The sequence below is a fragment of the Drosophila teissieri genome, chromosome 2R, assembly GCF_016746235.2.
Source record: "Drosophila teissieri strain GT53w chromosome 2R, Prin_Dtei_1.1, whole genome shotgun sequence".
Classification (NCBI taxonomy): domain Eukaryota; kingdom Metazoa; phylum Arthropoda; class Insecta; order Diptera; family Drosophilidae; genus Drosophila; species Drosophila teissieri.
In genome coordinates this window covers 16,164,390-16,180,949 of record NC_053030.1, presented here as the reverse complement: position 1 = coordinate 16,180,949, position 16,560 = coordinate 16,164,390, and the positions used below count along the sequence as shown (strand labels likewise).

Here is a 16,560-nt window from a genome sequence, read left to right as displayed (position 1 = left end):
TTTTGATTCGGAATAAAATGTTATGCAATTGCTGAATAATACTTCTAATGACACCGAGTCCAACAACAATGATTGAGTTAATAATAAGAACGAACAATAATATAAATACGCATTATGTTCACTTGCAATAATTATCGCCCAATAAGGAGTTTAACAAACGTTTACCAAAAACCACAGATGATAGATAAATACCTAAATACTTTCGAGATTATCACACCAACTCTCGTATTGCACATTGAACTAAAGAATTTGCGAATGGAATGTGGCGAGTTTCGTTGAAATGCCCTCGGTTGTGCTTCATTATTTCATTGTTAACATATTTCTCTTGTGTGTGTATTGCTCTAGGGGATTACGTCGTACAATAGTCGATTCTAAATATCGTATGTATACAATTACATTAATTATTTGTTGCCGTTGGATTAAGTCGTACAATAGTCGATTCTAAATATGGTATGTATATAATTACATTAATTATTTGTTGCAGTTGGGTTTTAATATGTTCAGTCTAGTAAGATATTTATGCAAAGATGCGCGCTCCTAAATGTACATACAATCATTTACACCCGCCTATAAAACGTATAGATGGAGCTTGATAATTTCACTAACTTGGTGCTAATTCTATATACAAATTGTAGTGGGGCTTATTTTGTTCTCTGCTTAAGCCATTTAAGTGCAACCTGGGAAGACGCGAACGAAATGTTGGGGATTTTCTTAAGCTTGGGCCTGCCTTTATCTCAAGCTCTTTTTTCGGGGGTTTCAGTGTGCCATTGTATTCGGTTTATTTCACTTTCTATTGACTTTTTTAACAATTGCCTGTGGCACATAACACTCCCGCGTATAACACATCAACAACGAGCCACAAACACACACTCCACATGCACACACTTATATACAAATCAAACCCTAAGCTTTATGCACTGTCCATTGCTCAGTAGACGGTGGAGTTCCGTGGTCCGATTCCGGGCGGCTGGGACTGCGGCCGTATGCTGGTGGAGCCACCGGAACCAGCTGCTGCTCCGCCGTAAAGGAAGCTTGACTGCCGGATGACCGATACCGTGGCGGCAGCCACACCAGCTTGTGGAGGTGGAGCCGGTGCCCGATGCTTCTTCAGTGGAGCGTACGCCGGCTTAAGCACTGGAGCTGATCCTCCTCCGGACCCGCTGGGATTGGGAGTCGTGGTCGTGTTATTGTTGCTGGCCACCGCGTTGTTGTTGTTGTTCACATTGCTGTTTCCGGGCGCTGTTTGCGGAAGAATCGAAGGAGCGGGGGAAAAAGATATATGTACAAATATGGATAGATAGATAGGATAGCGAAGATCGAAGAATGTGGCTAACTAAGTAAGGAGGAGCTGCTGTGATGCAAGCGAAAACGAAATACAAATGTTAAGAACACTTTGGGTGCAATATGCGGTAGAAGTGAGGGAGTGCACAAAGTGCATTGAAATTCTGAAATAAAACTTCATAAATAAGGTAGGTCATTGAGAAAAAAGGAAAACATAAAGTAATTTACTGTTGAATATTTAAAACCACTTTTGAAACGGACAAATGAATTTGAACCAATAACCAGCGAAGATATCTGCCTCCGGACAGCCCAAAAACTGGAGTAAAACTAAAACACAAAATGAAACAAATGAAATATGTTCATGTATTTTATCCAAATGAATTTTGGTTTATTGTTTCTTCAAAAGATAACTTCGAAACTAAAACAAACAATTACTCGTAATGTGCCTGTTGCATACTAAAAATTAAATATTCATCGGGTATAATATATATGCATATGTATATATATGTATAGACGTTGGTTGGTACAATATATATAAAATGATAGCCGGGTACAAGTAAAAGCATGCGCTACATGTGGGAGAAATGTAAATGGGGGCGCAGGGAAATACAATGCAATATGGATTGGCTTCCGTTTACATATACACGTACATAAATATAAAGTATATAGTATAGATTAGGTAAAATATAAACTATACGTAATAATATTTTGTGTGCTTAATGGTAATATCGCGACGGGAAACTTCCATGTTCCTTCCCCTTTGAAATGTAACAAAATATAACATTAAAATTTATAAAATATATAATGTTTGGATAAAGCTATTCAACTTTAGTGTTATGCAATATACAAAATAACATTCCTCCGCTACGCTTTACGCAATTAGTTCATTGCCTGTTAACAGTAAAATAAACAACAATAATCAAAAGGATTACTAAACTCTGCGGGTTTTAACATATGCGTGTGCTGTGGATCGTAAGCCAGGGCTTTCCTTCCTATACAATAATATTCTATTCTGGTAGTAATACACTTTTTAAAATTATAATTATTTAGAGATAAGAATCGTTGTATAGATCGTTCATGTTCGAAACTAAAATGCCAGAGCGTGTGCCTTAAGAAAGAACTAATTATATAACAGCATTCCGTGTGTGTGTGTGGTGTGTGTGTATATAACAATAATCGCAGTTACAATGCATCTAAATGTTTATGTACTTAAATAAAACATTCACAGAACAAACACACTCGCTCACACACTCGACTACATACCATTGGTGGCCTTAAACGTGCGACTAGGATAGACTTTTTGTATATTTAAAAACGGCGGCGGCTTGGGGAACTCCGTGACGTTGTGGAATCGCTTTCCGAACTTGGTCTCCAAGTCGTTGACCAGGCGACCCACGCTGGCTGCAGCTCCTGCTCCCGAACCTGATGACAATCCCGAGCTGCTGCCAAACTGATGCGAAGCATTGGCCATGTGCGTTGGTGGCGTCGATGGGGCGTTGGGCCGAATGGATGAGTGACGCTGCGGCGGAACTGGCGCTGATCCCGATCCGGAGCCACCCTGCAAGAAACGAGAAGACACTTAGCTTGGTTTCACAACGTTTTCCGTGGGCTATCGTAGCCTGTAGTTACGTTGCGCTTGCTGGTAAGCATCGGCATTTTGATAACCTTGAATGACTTGCCACCGTGCTTCCCCTGGCGTTTTACTAGGAGTATCTTCTTAATGGAGTACACCGTCTTGCTCATCCAGCGCTTCACGCGGTCCTGCTGGAGGAGCACATGAATGTGGGCCACTGGGCCACGGGATATGCTTAACGCAATGTGTTGTGTGTAAGAGCTCTGTGTTTTGGTCACGTCTCGTTTTGGAAAATCAATCCACCCCGCTCAACACGAAAATAGGTGAGTTATAAACGGAACACTAGCTTGGACTGATATGAGCAGGCAGTGCGCAGCCAGGAGCTCTTACGACCTGGAAGCGCAGGCGCCGTGAGAATGAGAAGGGGGTGGCACAGGCGGAAGCAAGCAACAAATGCACTGCGCAAAACTAGAAACTAGGACTTGGACAAGTGCCGAGAAAATGTACTTTGGCTCACCCATTATATTATGTGTTTGGCTCATTTTCAAGCGCATTCGAATGACTAAGTATATCTTTTTAAATAATTTACTCGCCCAGTAAAATCAGTCTCAGTTTTCTTAAAATATATATCCCTGACTACGGCCTCTCATCTCTGTACATAGGCAAAACTCCCAAGGTAACCACCCAAGGCATCGCAGTCCATTAAAGTTCACCTCTGACATTCGGGCCAACCTGTTGTTCTGCGCTAGTGTTAATGCTGTCCGTTGGCTACTCACATTGCTCGACTGTCGCTGTGGAGGCGGCGGAGGTGGGCAGCTGCGGTGTGGCGGCGGCGCTGGCGGATTCAGAGGTCCTCCATTTAGGATAATGGGTTTGACATTGTCTCGCTGCAACGATTTGGGACTGGCGCTTGCTGAGGATGGATTGGATGTGGGAGCGGGCGTCGGCGGCAGTGGCGGCGATGGTGCTCCGTTGGACATTCCAGCGCCTCCACGGAATTGGTCACGCAGGGCAGCCACGCTGTTGCTGCTGCTCGAGGATGATGGCGGCTGGGTAATTGGAGGTGAGGGAGCTTGAGAACTGATGGCCGAGCTCTGGATGAGCGTTGTGTTTACCGCACTGAACGTCGTCGATCCGCCGATGTGGTTCAGATTGGTGTTGGAGAAACTGCGAGCCGGCGTGGGTGGCGGTGGTGGCTTTACCGATGGGCGGGCTGAAAGTGTATATTGCAACATTAGAATCAACTTGATATAAACTTATTAAATTTTAATGTCGGATTTTCAATTCATTGAATAGTTAATTTTGCTTTTTATAGTCAAAAACATTAAACTTTAAACTTTGAAATTACCAAGAAAAGGACTCTTACACTTTGGCGGGTTAGGGGCACATCTCATGCTGCCGGCGCTGGTGTTGGGGCTGCTGGATTCGCTGCCATGGAACTGCAGTGGACCGCGCAGGGTGCCTAAATGCTGCTGGGTGGGGAACACAGGACCGTTGAGGCTGCCGGCCGCAGGCGGAGATCTGTAAAAGGTACATTCCAGATTAGCTGAATTCATTTTAGATCCCTTATTGTTAAAGCCAATTTGCGAGCCAAAAAGAAAGCATAAGCGTAAGCAAACCCCAAAAGGAGTTTGATGAATGCAGATGAGCGATCGCTGCGGTGCTGGGTTAGGAGTTACTGAAGCTGATAGCTAAATCTGTATCGGTATACCTGGGCGACTTCATGCTGTGGTGCCTGGTCACCGCCGGACGCTGCTGTCCGTTGGCCATCGCCAGTTGATTCAAGCCCGGTGGCTTCGGAGCGAAATTTGGCTTGCCAAAGCTGATGGCCGGCTTCGTCGGCAGCTGCAGCGGTGGCGGGGTGGGTGTCACCGAGGGCGTGCTATCGGCCGTTGAAGGCGGCGAGGATTTCTGCACAGTTGCATAACTAACACCAGAGCTCGGCCCGGAACTAGAGCCACCGCTGCCACCAAACAATGTGGACTTATTCGGCGCCAGTTGGCGAATCGATCCCGTCGAGGACGTTTGACTGCTGTTTAAGGACGTGGTCGAGGCACTTGCGGTTGATTTTGAACTATTTACAAAACTATTTCCTAACGAGATACTGTGGGCGGGTTTAAATACAGTGTGTGTGTGTGTGTGCGTGTGTTTGGTGTGCGAGGATAACCACAAAGTCCCGTCAAAGTAATCCGAAAATAAAGAAGAAAATTAAGATACATTTTAACGAATAATGTACAAATGAAAAACCAAAATGTAACCGTTTCAAACAGCAGGCTGTGTTAGATCAATGGGTCTCTACAGTTTAATTGGAATTTAGATTGTAATTAAGCAATATTTTGGCGTTGATTATGGGTTCTGGAATACCAAATATAAAATCGAATAAATGAACACCATACTTAAACGGTATAAATTCCAACAACTGTAGATGCCAACTAACCATAACCCAATCATGTGCGCTGCTCGTGGCTGGAAGACGACACTTACTTTAGGTTGGCCGCCTTGCTCTTGACACTTCCACTTCCACCTCCACCTCCACTCCCACTGCTGTTGCTGCCGCTGTCCGAGAGCGTGGGCGATGCCGCTTTGACACTCGAACTGGAGCCGAAGGAGGGGGTCGGCGCTGTGCGGGGGATGTTCATGCGCTCCAAGATCGAATCACTTGAGTTGGCTGACTGCGATGGCACAGAAACGGAGAAGAATAGATGGATTAGTTGCGTTGACAATGGGATTGCGTGCAAAACTTTCTGCTCCACTGTTTTCTTAAAGCGATCGTTGTTTGTCAAAAAGGAGATCAACACTTTGGCGTATAACACTTAACTGTGTTCATAACGAATGAGTCGCTGATAAAAGTATCACAAACCGTTTAAACTGAACTAATTAAACAAAATGTCTTTACATTTAAGAGTCAACTAGCATAATTTAAGTTCGAGTATGTTCAACACCCCTCCAAATAAATCTATTAATAGAGGACCTCATCCATCTTTCTCGCCATGGGTCCAGTTCTCACCTTTGGCGGTTGCGGTGGTGGTCCCCGATTCGTTCTCAGATTGGCTTCTGTGGCATTGATATGTGTGTTGTTGGTCGGCGGCTGTGGTTGTTGCTGCTGCTGTTTCTGGCGCTTCAGCGTTAAGTGCTTGGTGAGCTCCGTGTTGAAGTCCATGGGTCCGTTGCTGGCATTCGAGGCGCTCGCCGCGGCTGGGGGGCTGTTGCTCCGCTGCTGAGCCGATGAGTTCGTTGTGGACTTCGATGTCGTTGTTGCTGCCGAGCCGACGGATGGCGCTGCTGCGTGGGCGGAAAACGGAAATCGGTTGAGCAACGATATTAATCTGCGCATACAAAACGTAGTAGACCTACCGCGAATGCCGTTCACGGGCTTCAGTTTTGGCATTTGCGAGAGGCCTTCGAACAGGCCTCCCAATTTGGGGGTACCATTGCCAAGGCCATTGCTGCCGCTGCTGCTGTTGTTGTGATTGCTGGTGCTGGTGTTGTTGTTGAGGGTTCGCTTGGCTCCAATACCTGCTCCGCCATCTCCTCCGCACACCTTGCCAGACAGCGCTGGCCCACTCTTGTCCACCGTGGTGGTCTTCTTCAGCTTTGTCCCCTTCTGGATCGAACTGAGCAGCGCAGATCGGGCGTCTGCTCCTCCTCCTGCGCCGCCCAATTTAAGACCGCCCATCGCCGGAGGCGGTGGAGGTCCTGGCGGCGGCGGTGGTCCCGGTGGTGGCGGAATAGCCATCTGAAGCGAAAGACAGATAACATTATTGATACAGTGAAAAGGATATTTGACCATATGTATAACAATTATGCATATCTCTTTCTCAAGTACTTTTTGCTTTGAACTTCGCTTCAATCTCATTCTCGGTTGATACGAATCTTCGGGCCCTAACCAATTCCCAATTCTGCGTCCGCCTCTGCGAAGCTTTGGCTTAAGACTGGCTAACACTTTTGCATCGATCAAGCGGCTTTCAAAGCCGAGACCGCTGTCACCACCCACACAGCACAACACTCACACATGCTGTGTGTTTATAATACAATTTCTATACTTATTATTTATGTCTTGTTTTCTGTTGTCTTCAGATTGACGCCCCGATAAAGATACCAAATGGATGTGGATGTGGAGGCACCGAAGCCTGAAATTCTCTAGTTTCTACAATTTCCTAAGAGTCCCCACATCAACTCAAAACTTGGTTCATTCCTAATTGGCCTCAAATATGCGCTAAAACATTGAAGATACAAATCCATTGAGCGATAATTTAATATTTTATATATTTTCAACATTTACCCTTATGCCAATAAAAGTTGTAATATTTATTATGCCCCTATGGTTGAAGCCACAATGGAAAAATTTCTGGCTTAAACAGCGCGTAAAGCAGCACAGTTTTAGCTGTACTGGAGCAGCCCACTTAAAAAAAACCAGGCTATCCCACGTGATCCGAGCAAATCTTAAATGTTGTGAGTGTATTGCCTTTGTTTTTATCACATTTATGGCTGTTTTCAATTAAAATTTCTTAAGCTTTATTTCGAGCAACCACCTTTCAAAATCGCATTAAATTCGCAGTAAGTGTTCCGTGAATGGAAATGGCTCCAAATAATAATCAAGAAATTATAATCAAGTTATTTGAATGGCAACTGATAAGAAAACAAAGCCCACATTTATTCCCCCTTTGTGCGCAATAAAATGTTTAGAACTGAGCCAATCTCATTATATTCTCATCGATTAGCTGACAAAATCATGTTCTGTGGCGTCCCAGTTTTTTCCGTTTGCATTGCACTCAATGTGATGATTCTTTGTCATGCGGAGGTAAGTTTAATGGCCGCTCAAAAAGTCGACTGTTACTTAAATGAAATAAACAAAACCCTCGACAGACGCTGAATTTGTTTGGCAACTTGGAGGCTATTTATGAACAGGCAGAAAATGCACTCTCCACGTAAGTTTCAAACAAAAAAGTGAACTTAATCTTACTATTTAACTTCTCAGTTTACGAGAGGCACTTTTGGAATTTGAAGCAAATGGAACTCTGAGCACATCCCCTGATGAGATTTATCCCACTTCCTGCCTGACTTCTGGAGGTCTCGAGAATGGCTTGCGAACCCTGAAAGTTCCAGGCTTGAGTCCTTTTCAGGTGTACTGTGAAAATCAGATAGCCGGACCCGGCTGGATCGTGGTTCAAAAGAGGTTCAGTGGAAACCTAAGCTTCTTTCGCAATTGGAAGGAGTACAAGATGGGATTCGGGAATCTGACGGACGAGTACTTCTTGGGCCTCGAGAAGATTCGTGCCTTGACTGCCCTGGAGCCGCATGAGTTGTATATACACCTGGAGGACTTTGATGATACCATTAAGCATGCGAGATTCGATGAGTTCGCCATTGGAAACGAAGATGACGACTATGCAATGTACGCACTGGGAAAATATTCAGGCACTGCGGGAGATTCCCTTCGCTCTCACCGGAAAATGAAGTTTTCCACATATGACAGGGATAACGATCGCGAGTTTAACAAGAACTGTGCCTTTTACTATCTGGGAGGATGGTGGTACAGCGCCTGTCTGGACAGGTGAGTTCACTGTCAGATTAACTTTCTAAGACTTAATCTAACATCTTCCTATTTATTCAAGCAACCTTAATGGTCAGTATATGCCGGGTGGAAAGTACGAGGAGAGCTTGTTCGCCAGAGGAATGTGCTGGCGATCTTGGCGTGGCCACAACTACGGTTACAGGGTAACCCAAATGATGATACGCCCCAAGTGCCGAAAGATACCACTGATTCATCAGTGAATTTTGACAAGGCGGTTTCACGAATATTATTGTTATTATTATTTGCTGTTCACTCCCTTTTGGTTAAATGGCTTCCAGAACGTGAAAACAATTTGTTATGTACTTGATTAATATGCAAAGGTTGTTCCATTGAATCATCGCATTTTTGCCGAGCACGTTAATCAGAATCTCAATCAGAACTGCGAAATATACTGAAATTCTCATGTTTAGTTGTATCAACTTCCTGATGTACTACCGCTCAAGGCGAACTTGACCTACGATTTGTCAATGCAATTGATAAGTGAATGAAACTATATAGTATCGAGCTTGATTTGCAAGCTATACAAATCTATATAATCTAGATGGCTAGGAACGAGGCACGGAACAAGATCATGAAGCTTTATGTGTGGTGTGTTTTACTTTTAAGCGGTGGCAGCCACTTTCCTAGTGCCCAAAGCAATACGTTGGACCTAGTCTATGAGAAAGCTGAAAGAATGGTTTCCAGGTGGGTGTTTCAAATAATTGTATGGCTATTAAGTTTAAACTAGAATGTTCAGTTTAAAAATCCAGCTGGAAGAGCTAAAACAAAGCTACAAGGAGATCACAGTAGTGAAAGGAACTCATGAGCGTAAGTTGGAGATATTTAGTCTTATATTACTGAGATTTTTCACTAATTAAATCCTATCGTAATCAATCTAGCTGCGATGAATCCCTCCTCCTGTCTAGCTGCCGGAATCAACAGTGATGGCATCCATGTTATTGAGGTGCCTGGCTTGGAACCTTTTCCGGCTTATTGTGACACCCGGCTGGCGGGATCTGGATGGACTGTTATTCAGCGACGTCAGGATGGCAGTGAGAATTTCTATCGCAGTTGGGAGGAGTATAGCCAGGGCTTTGGGGAGCTCAGCGGAGAGTTCTTTATGGGCCTGGAGAAACTGCACTTCCTAACTACCGCGGAACCCTACGAGCTGTATGTCTATATGGAGGACTTCGATGGAATGGTACATGATGCGCGATACGAGGATTTTGCCATAGGGAATGCATCAGAGTCCTATGCGCTATCGGTTTTGGGTAAATATTCGGGAGACGCCGGAGATTCGCTGAGGTACCACAAGGGTATGCCCTTCTCCACATTCGATCACGATGATATGGGTCACGGATGTGCCAGGATCTATGTGGGTGCCTGGTGGTACGACCAGTGCCAGAGGAGGTAAGAAAATATGGATTTCCTCAAATGAAAGCTGAACATTTTCCTTGTTAGCAACCTCAATGGCCAATACTTGGAGGGAGGGCGATTCGAGCCGAAGATGTCGGGTCGCGGAATCACCTGGATGAGCTGGCGTGGCTACGACTACGGGTACAAGTTCGTACAAATGATGATCAGACCCAAGTGTTCCAACAACCTACGAAGGCAGGGCATGCTGAATGCCTTAAACGCCCCTTGAATTCCACACCGAAAACCAAAGGGAAATCACTTTATTTCCTGATAAACACTATCAACATTTTGGGGCTTTTATTTATAATTTGATAATAACCGTTTCACGTTGATGTGTTTGTTGTATTATTAGTTGATTCTGTGTTCAACGCTGCTTTTCTACACGCGCACGTAAACAAAGTGTTTTCTTTTTTTGTTTTTTGCGAATACTCTTTGTTTCTCGTCGAGAGGTTCGAGTGGAACGCGCGTTGCGCTCAGTTCGCAAGTTGAATTCCAACTGAGGAGCTCCAACGGCCGCGCATGCGATGCCCCAGCGATAAAATTGAAACAGAGAAACCGGTGGCCCAGGCAGAGAGTCTCCAGCGAGCAAGAGACTCGGGGAATGAGTGATATACATTTGGGGGGGAGCGAAGTGAACACATTGATAAAAATAAATTCGCGGGGGTCTGACGTCACAGCTGGGAACTGGGAGCTCCATGGAGCACTATGGAGCACTATGGAAGTCTATGGAAACAAGTGACTGCGACAAAGACCAGAAGCCCAGACAAAGGGAGAGCACAATTGCAGGCCACACTTGTCATCAGTTCCCCTGATGATGATGAGAAGAATCTGCAGATCCGCAGAAGAAATGCCAAACCGTAAGACTGCCTGACAGCAAAAGGCGAAACGTGCGAAAAACCCGACTGTCTTGACTCATTAATGTGGCACAGTGGGGCAGATCTGGTGGAAACCTACAGCTCCTTAATTGCTGTCCACTGTGTGGCCTCCAGCGCAGATGAATCACTCAACTCAACAGCTTGATTCATCCAGACGGATTGTCGCTTAATTGAACGGCTGCTGTGTTGGTGGGAAAATTGGTCAGCGCTGCACGGAAATGAAAATAGTATTACTATCTGAATTATGTTGAAAGTTGTGCAGCCTTAAATAAGAATGCTCTTGCTAGAATGTCATCATTTCGGACCGACTTCCTTTTACTCATTCAATTTTTTTCTTCACTTATCGACCCAAATATTTTTTGAATTATCGTTAAAGAGACGCCACGATTTTCTTAGAATGGCTTCCTCCAGTTTGTCTGTCCACTGGTAAATATGTATTTTGGAGTCAAATCAAATGTTTGCCTCAAACGATGATTCATAAGCGAGTTTACAGGCGAGTTCGTTAGAAATTCGAAGCATAAGACCCAGGTATTTATAAAGTTGCTGTATCTTATCTAGAATTACCGGCGGACAGACAGTGCAAAAAAAAATAAAATAAAAGTATTTATTCAAGAATTTAAGGAATGAAACTACATGTTTAAAAAGAAATTTAATGGTGGCACATTTGACGGCAGTAAGTTGCAATGCTGAAGAGTCTTAAAACTATTTAGTAATATATAGTATAAAGTATAATCTTAAATTTAAATTATAAAAAAAAGGAATTCGGATATGAGTGAATCAGTTTCCGAGTAAGCTCGATCCTCGTACCATTCGTAGATGTGGACTATCAACATAGGCTTTATGACTGTGTTCCGCACTGTTAAATCCATTATACATTCGCTACTTTTAAAACGCTTTTGATATGAAAGGTTCAACGACAGCAAATCGATTAATTGAAACCTATGGCTCTCAGCAATTTCTTTGCTGATATGGGAAGTGAGTCACTCGCCTTAAACAATTCCAGATTGGGGTTTCTAAAATTTGGCTCCGCTGCTTGTCCTGGTTTTAGTTCCTGCTCCTATCCTCGGGTTACATTCAATTAACGACTTCGAGGTGTGTCGCCACTTTCATCCCCCCGCCCCCCAAAAACAAAAGTCCAATGGCCGGCAGAACGCTTTCGGATTGCCCCAATAAACTGTCATCAACTTAATTGCCCCAAATGGACATATAAACAAGGGCGTGTTATGTTCCGAGGGTTGGACTGGGATGGGATGGGACGACATCGAATCAAATTGAATCAAAGCGCGCAAATCAAACCTCCTGCCCATTTCCCTCATTTCCACTCACACTCCATCCAAGCCGAAAACAAAACGCTCGACTGTCAAAATTCATTTCCATCGCCGGCCATTATGTAAGTCAAATATTGGGTGTTAAACGTTCAGCACGCCCATTGGAAACGCATCGTGAGACAATACCCGGTAACCACAAGATATTGCGCAGGTCTTATAGGACAGACCACAAAGTGTCCCCCAGTTTGGAGATCTGAGGGGACAGTTTAGTTTAGCGAGCGCCCAGTTCCCTTAATGAAGGTAATTTTAATGAGGTTTTTCTTCATTTCATGCATATTTTCTTTGTCTCGCTTTTCTTTCGCTTGGCTCATCGCTTTGTTTACTTGGCAATTTGCACAAGTGTTTCAATGCGGTTCAGGTTTTAGAGACTGGTTTTGGCATAAGCTGTTCTAAATAGAAATTTTGAATTGTGGTTTTTGTACTTAGCATGAATTCTAGAGTGCGCCAGTTAATTAGTTGGTCTATCTGTAAATTGTATAGTGACTGTGACTCATTGCAGTTGATGCACTTGATTCTTAAGCAAAAAACCCGTTTACATGCACACAGTCTTGCAATTCAATTGTGAGGCGAATTGTGCCGAGACTTTCGCTTTCAATTTCTTTAATTTATTTTTGTCGCTTTGCTGTGGCCAAGTTCCAATTACACAAAGCCAAAACCGTTGGACTAACAATTAACATTTACATTTCAATTGCAAGTCGTGCCAGCTGTGCCTTTTCATGATTTTCGAGGTCTGGAAGGGGAAGCTGGTCATCAAATCATTGAAATTCCAAAAGCCACGCGGTACGATAATAATATGTGACCGCAGTGCAAAAGACAACACGCTCCGAAAGCATTTCTTATGCCAATGTTTTTATAGCTCATCCAACTCGATTTTGTTTATAATTTTTTATTGTGAATGACCGTCGTTTATACTAGAGGCCCGCTGACGTAAAAACATTTCGTGGTGAATGCTTTGAGGTGAATCAAATTCAGAAGATACACAAAGTGGATTTGGTACAGTGGCAGATTTTGTTATGCCGAAAATATTATTGCAACAAAGTTCAGAGATCTAATAAAAACAATTCAGTATGCAAATTCGAATTTCTCTATCAAAAACACATTTTCAATTTATTCTTGAGAGATCACTCGAATGACTCATACGCAGTTGAGCATCAACCTTTGATCAATAAAAAGTAGTGGCAGAACTGGTTTATAGATAGATTAGTCACTTTAATTGCTAGATACTTGAATAGCTTGACATCTTTATTGTTATTTTCAAAGATTACTCTCAACCTTCCTGAAACCTTGTATCGGATATCGGTTCATTAGCGAACATATATCGCACATATGAATGAATATATAGCATTGAATGGCCTTTTATCAGCCTTTTATAAGCACTGCGTTTCGAGTTACTTCTGATCTAAGCGTTTCACCATGCATCATTTTGCATTTTGCATTTGCATTTGCATTTTGTAATTGAAGCTTCTGCCTTTGCCACACATCGGCTACCTCACCTCATCGCCTGCTGCGCGTGTGTGATGTAAGGCCCATATTCGCTTACAGATAAATATGCATTGTTGCACTTGATGTTGCTGTTTCAGTTGCTAGGTCCGCTGCTGTTGCCGGCGGCTCTATTAAAATGCGGTTTTCAGCACCGTCGCACAATGCTTAAATAACTAATGCAAACACATCATGAGAGCCGCGACGACACAACTGCGATGAACTCAATGACAACAACGGTGTTGGGTTCGCCAGTTTGCATACACCACACATGGCGAAAAGACCCACTAACAGCTCTTAGAAACTGCAATAAGCTGTATTAAGTACAAAGAGGTTTTTCACCTGCTGAACTGGAAAGTTTGTCCCCCACTGAACATTGAAAGTACATGGAGACAGATCGTTTTTCGCAGTGCAACTGCAAATGTGATGTAAACACAAGAGTCAAACACAAACTATGAGTCACCGAGGCAACGAGGAAGCGAAAGCCCTCGGCATGGGGCTCGAAAGTAAAGTCAGAAAGCGGTGCGCCGGAGAGATCACTGTAGTTTTATGATTCAGTTCCAGGTTGCACAAGGAAGTGCAGCATAATTCAGCGGCATAAAGGCTGAAAGAAACGACCGACTCTCAACTACGTGCCAATCAGACTCCGTGTGATGCAGTGCTCGAAAAATGCACGACAACCCATTCGACTGACAAATGGCCGCACACAAGGCCGACAAGTGCCCACTCCCCTGGCCATAAAAACCCATACCCATTCCCATACCCACACCCCATGCCCCACACACCTCCACGGCCAGCCTTCAATCCCCAATCTTTGCGTGTGTCACTGCGGCAGCACTCGATACTGCTGTGTGTGCCTGCAGTGGGGGATGCAAAACAGCCTCGACTATGGACTGGCAGGCAGACTCCTGGACGGGATGCGCTGGAATGAGATGTTGGGATGGGTTCGTGCCATGTGCCCGCTGCCATGGCCTACGCCACGCCAATGACATTGAACCCGGCGACTGGGACGCCCTTTGTGCCATGAATAGCATTACGGAAAGGAGCTGGAAGCCCATTCACACTTGGGGATGGTTTAAAAGGCGCAGAAAATATGACAGGAGGGTTATTTTGGGTACAGTGGCAAGAAAAACACTTATGAAACTTAAAACTTCTATCTGTTATTTAGCTAGTGGACACCTGGACACCGGACTGGACGCCACGTTGGCGTTACTAGAAGCTGCATGCTTAATCTAAACTTTGTAGCTTTCATAGCTCCCGAGATCTCGACATTTTTATGAATGAACAGACAAAACTTTATAAGATCGGAAACGCTTCCTTCTACATGCCACTGTTTTTATGGCTTATCGCAATTGCGTGATCGGGATTACTGGGCCCTCCAAATAGCTATAGTAAAACCCCAGATTATGTCATTCCATCGAAGTTCAACCGTCACAATTCGCACTCACATCGCCGAAGGGAGCAAAGCGAGTGAATCAACCCCTAGTCGGCGAATTTAGTTTTCGTCGGCCGTCGAGCAATGCACTCTTTGTAGGTCAGTTATGGGGTGGCATGGGTGGCTGGCTGCATGTTCCATGGGTCTTCGCTGGTGTTGCAGCACTTGGTGTCGTCATGCGTCGCGTGCCCAGGCGTTTTGCCTAATGTGATTAAGACAAAGCGACAACAAACCAAAACAAAGTGCATTCGCTGATGGGACAGGAGAAAATCAAAGCGGCCCGAGTTTGTTGCACCCCTTTTAGCCGGCTAGATGGTGGAAAAAGGCTTTTCGTGTTCTCCGACACAGAGAAAAATTCATGTCATTCAAGTTGAAATCTCAATTCAAATCTGGCAATCTGGTTTACTCAGAATCTAACCAAATAATGGTGACTAAATTGGAATATGAACAAATGAATGAATATTAAAAAAAAGTCTAAATAAAGCAGCCTACAATCGCTGCCATGTATTTGTGTATTGTGTACCTCGAGGCCACAAGATATAGCCCCATATCTTGGAAAATGCAATTTTACATACACACAACACACAACCATTAGACGCAAATATCGTGGCGAAATTGTCGGGGGCGATAAGATAATTGCCTGCTTGAAACGGGCACCGAAGAGGTCCCTGAATGTTCCATAAATTACCAAAATTCTGGGCGCCATGCGAAATAGGATTGATAAGGCCGCGCGATAGGTCTGTACCACTTCGGATTCGGAGTGCTGAGTGATGCACTCGATCGACTTAATGGGTACAAAGACAAACGGGTTGGATTTACAAACAGACTCACCTTGAAGCGGGGTTCGGTTTTCAACGGGGGCCTGTAGCTTCTGTGAATGAAATTCTCGGATCTCTGGGCGGTTGTCTGTCTGCGGGTTTCAGCAGGTGGTTGTCGTAGTTCTCCGGCGGAGATGAAACAGCATAGCAGGCGTTTCCTAAGTGTATTTTTCCGAAACTATAGTGTTTAATCCGTAACCGTATCCGTATCCGAATGAATAAGTTAATCCGCGCGCTAGATCCGTCGATTGTTTTTGCGAGTGCACAGGTGTTGTATGTGATGTGTCCTGTGGCCGCGGGGGGAAAGTCCCTCCCACTTTTGGGTACTATTGTAGAAATGTGTAAAAGTCTGGCTAAATGCCTAAAAGACGTTAAACGACGATACAAATCTGACTGATTTTCATTTTTACACAGACACACGCACACTGCGACAGCACACTCTCACTCACGTACACGCACGCACACACTGCCAGATGGGCTGCCTTTTGATTTAGTGCTATTCTTGTGTTCTGCAAAGTGTATCTACCACTTTCCGAACCGCCTATTCACTTCGATTTCGGGCCTAGCGCTGCAGCATTGTTTATCTGCCACGGATATCTGGATTTTCCTCGCAATCGGTTGAGAAAACAATAAATTTATTGTGCAGCTTAGAGGTGTAAGAGAAACATAGATGTATCGATGTCAGCAGATGGTTCATGGCTATCGATATTAAGCAATGCATCGATGTCCTGCTATATACACTACTTCCACTATGCAACTTTTTTACATTTTGACAAACGTGTAAATTACAAATGATAAATT

The 16,560-nt window shown here is 44.1% G+C and overlaps 3 protein-coding genes across 9 annotated transcripts; 2 read left to right on the top strand and 1 right to left on the bottom strand.

The window, feature by feature from the left end:
• Positions 1–48: 48 nt before the first annotated feature.
• LOC122614823 (WAS/WASL-interacting protein family member 2) lies at positions 49–16,431 on the bottom strand. Of its 6 annotated transcripts, XM_043789489.1 has the most exons (11): positions 15,773–16,430; positions 6,209–6,590; positions 5,862–6,136; positions 5,339–5,526; positions 4,566–4,958; positions 4,221–4,375; positions 3,970–4,067; positions 3,631–3,903; positions 2,911–3,045; positions 2,545–2,839; positions 52–1,239 (listed from the first exon to the last, which is right to left on the bottom strand). In XM_043789489.1, the coding sequence occupies exons 2-11, from the start codon at positions 6,588–6,590 to the stop codon at positions 929–931; spliced, it is 2,505 nt and encodes an 834-aa protein (XP_043645424.1). In that variant the 5' UTR covers positions 15,773–16,430; the 3' UTR covers positions 52–928. The 6 variants fall into 6 exon arrangements, with proteins under 6 accessions (XP_043645423.1, XP_043645421.1, XP_043645424.1 ...); XM_043789488.1 differs by having other exon boundaries at positions 49–1,239; positions 3,631–4,067; positions 5,862–6,133; positions 15,773–16,431; XM_043789486.1 differs by lacking the exon at positions 15,773–16,430 and adding an exon at positions 10,144–10,291 and having other exon boundaries at positions 51–1,239; positions 3,631–4,067.
• Positions 7,557–8,838, top strand: LOC122614829 (microfibril-associated glycoprotein 4). The gene is made up of 4 exons (XM_043789498.1): positions 7,557–7,655; positions 7,721–7,782; positions 7,833–8,408; positions 8,470–8,838. The coding sequence occupies exons 1-4, from the start codon at positions 7,587–7,589 to the stop codon at positions 8,627–8,629; spliced, it is 867 nt and encodes a 288-aa protein (XP_043645433.1). The 5' UTR covers positions 7,557–7,586; the 3' UTR covers positions 8,630–8,838.
• LOC122614828 (fibrinogen C domain-containing protein 1) lies at positions 8,964–10,137 on the top strand. Of its 2 annotated transcripts, none has more exons than XM_043789496.1 (4): positions 8,964–9,113; positions 9,166–9,236; positions 9,308–9,818; positions 9,870–10,137. In XM_043789496.1, exons 1-4 carry the CDS (start codon positions 8,971–8,973, stop codon positions 10,051–10,053), a joined length of 909 nt encoding a protein of 302 aa, XP_043645431.1. In that variant the 5' UTR covers positions 8,964–8,970; the 3' UTR covers positions 10,054–10,137. The 2 variants fall into 2 exon arrangements, with proteins under 2 accessions (XP_043645431.1, XP_043645432.1); XM_043789497.1 differs by having other exon boundaries at positions 9,012–9,113; positions 9,179–9,236; positions 9,870–10,135.
• Positions 16,432–16,560: the final 129 nt, after the last annotated feature.

What these genes read in the sequence shown, in the direction of transcription:
- LOC122614823 (XM_043789485.1), bottom strand. Translation starts at nt 6,590, where the DNA reads ATGGCTATTCCGCCACCACCGGGACCACCGCCGCCGCCAGGACCTCCA. An exon ending in AGCAAGGCGGCCAACCTAAA is followed by an intron (nt 4,959 to 5,338) that starts GTAAGTGTCGTC and finishes ACCCGCCCACAG; the next exon opens with TATCTCGTTAGGAAATAGTT. An exon ending in TGCTTACCAGCAAGCGCAAC is followed by an intron (nt 2,840 to 2,910) that starts GTAACTACAGGC and finishes CGTTTCTTGCAG; the next exon opens with GGTGGCTCCGGATCGGGATC.
- LOC122614829 (XM_043789498.1), top strand. Translation starts at nt 7,587, where the DNA reads ATGTTCTGTGGCGTCCCAGTTTTTTCCGTTTGCATTGCACTCAATGTG. An exon ending in TGATTCTTTGTCATGCGGAG is followed by an intron (nt 7,656 to 7,720) that starts GTAAGTTTAATG and finishes AACCCTCGACAG; the next exon opens with ACGCTGAATTTGTTTGGCAA. An exon ending in GCAGAAAATGCACTCTCCAC is followed by an intron (nt 7,783 to 7,832) that starts GTAAGTTTCAAA and finishes TTAACTTCTCAG; the next exon opens with TTTACGAGAGGCACTTTTGG.
- LOC122614828 (XM_043789496.1), top strand. Translation starts at nt 8,971, where the DNA reads ATGGCTAGGAACGAGGCACGGAACAAGATCATGAAGCTTTATGTGTGG. An exon ending in GCTGAAAGAATGGTTTCCAG is followed by an intron (nt 9,114 to 9,165) that starts GTGGGTGTTTCA and finishes TAGAATGTTCAG; the next exon opens with TTTAAAAATCCAGCTGGAAG. An exon ending in TACGACCAGTGCCAGAGGAG is followed by an intron (nt 9,819 to 9,869) that starts GTAAGAAAATAT and finishes TTTCCTTGTTAG; the next exon opens with CAACCTCAATGGCCAATACT.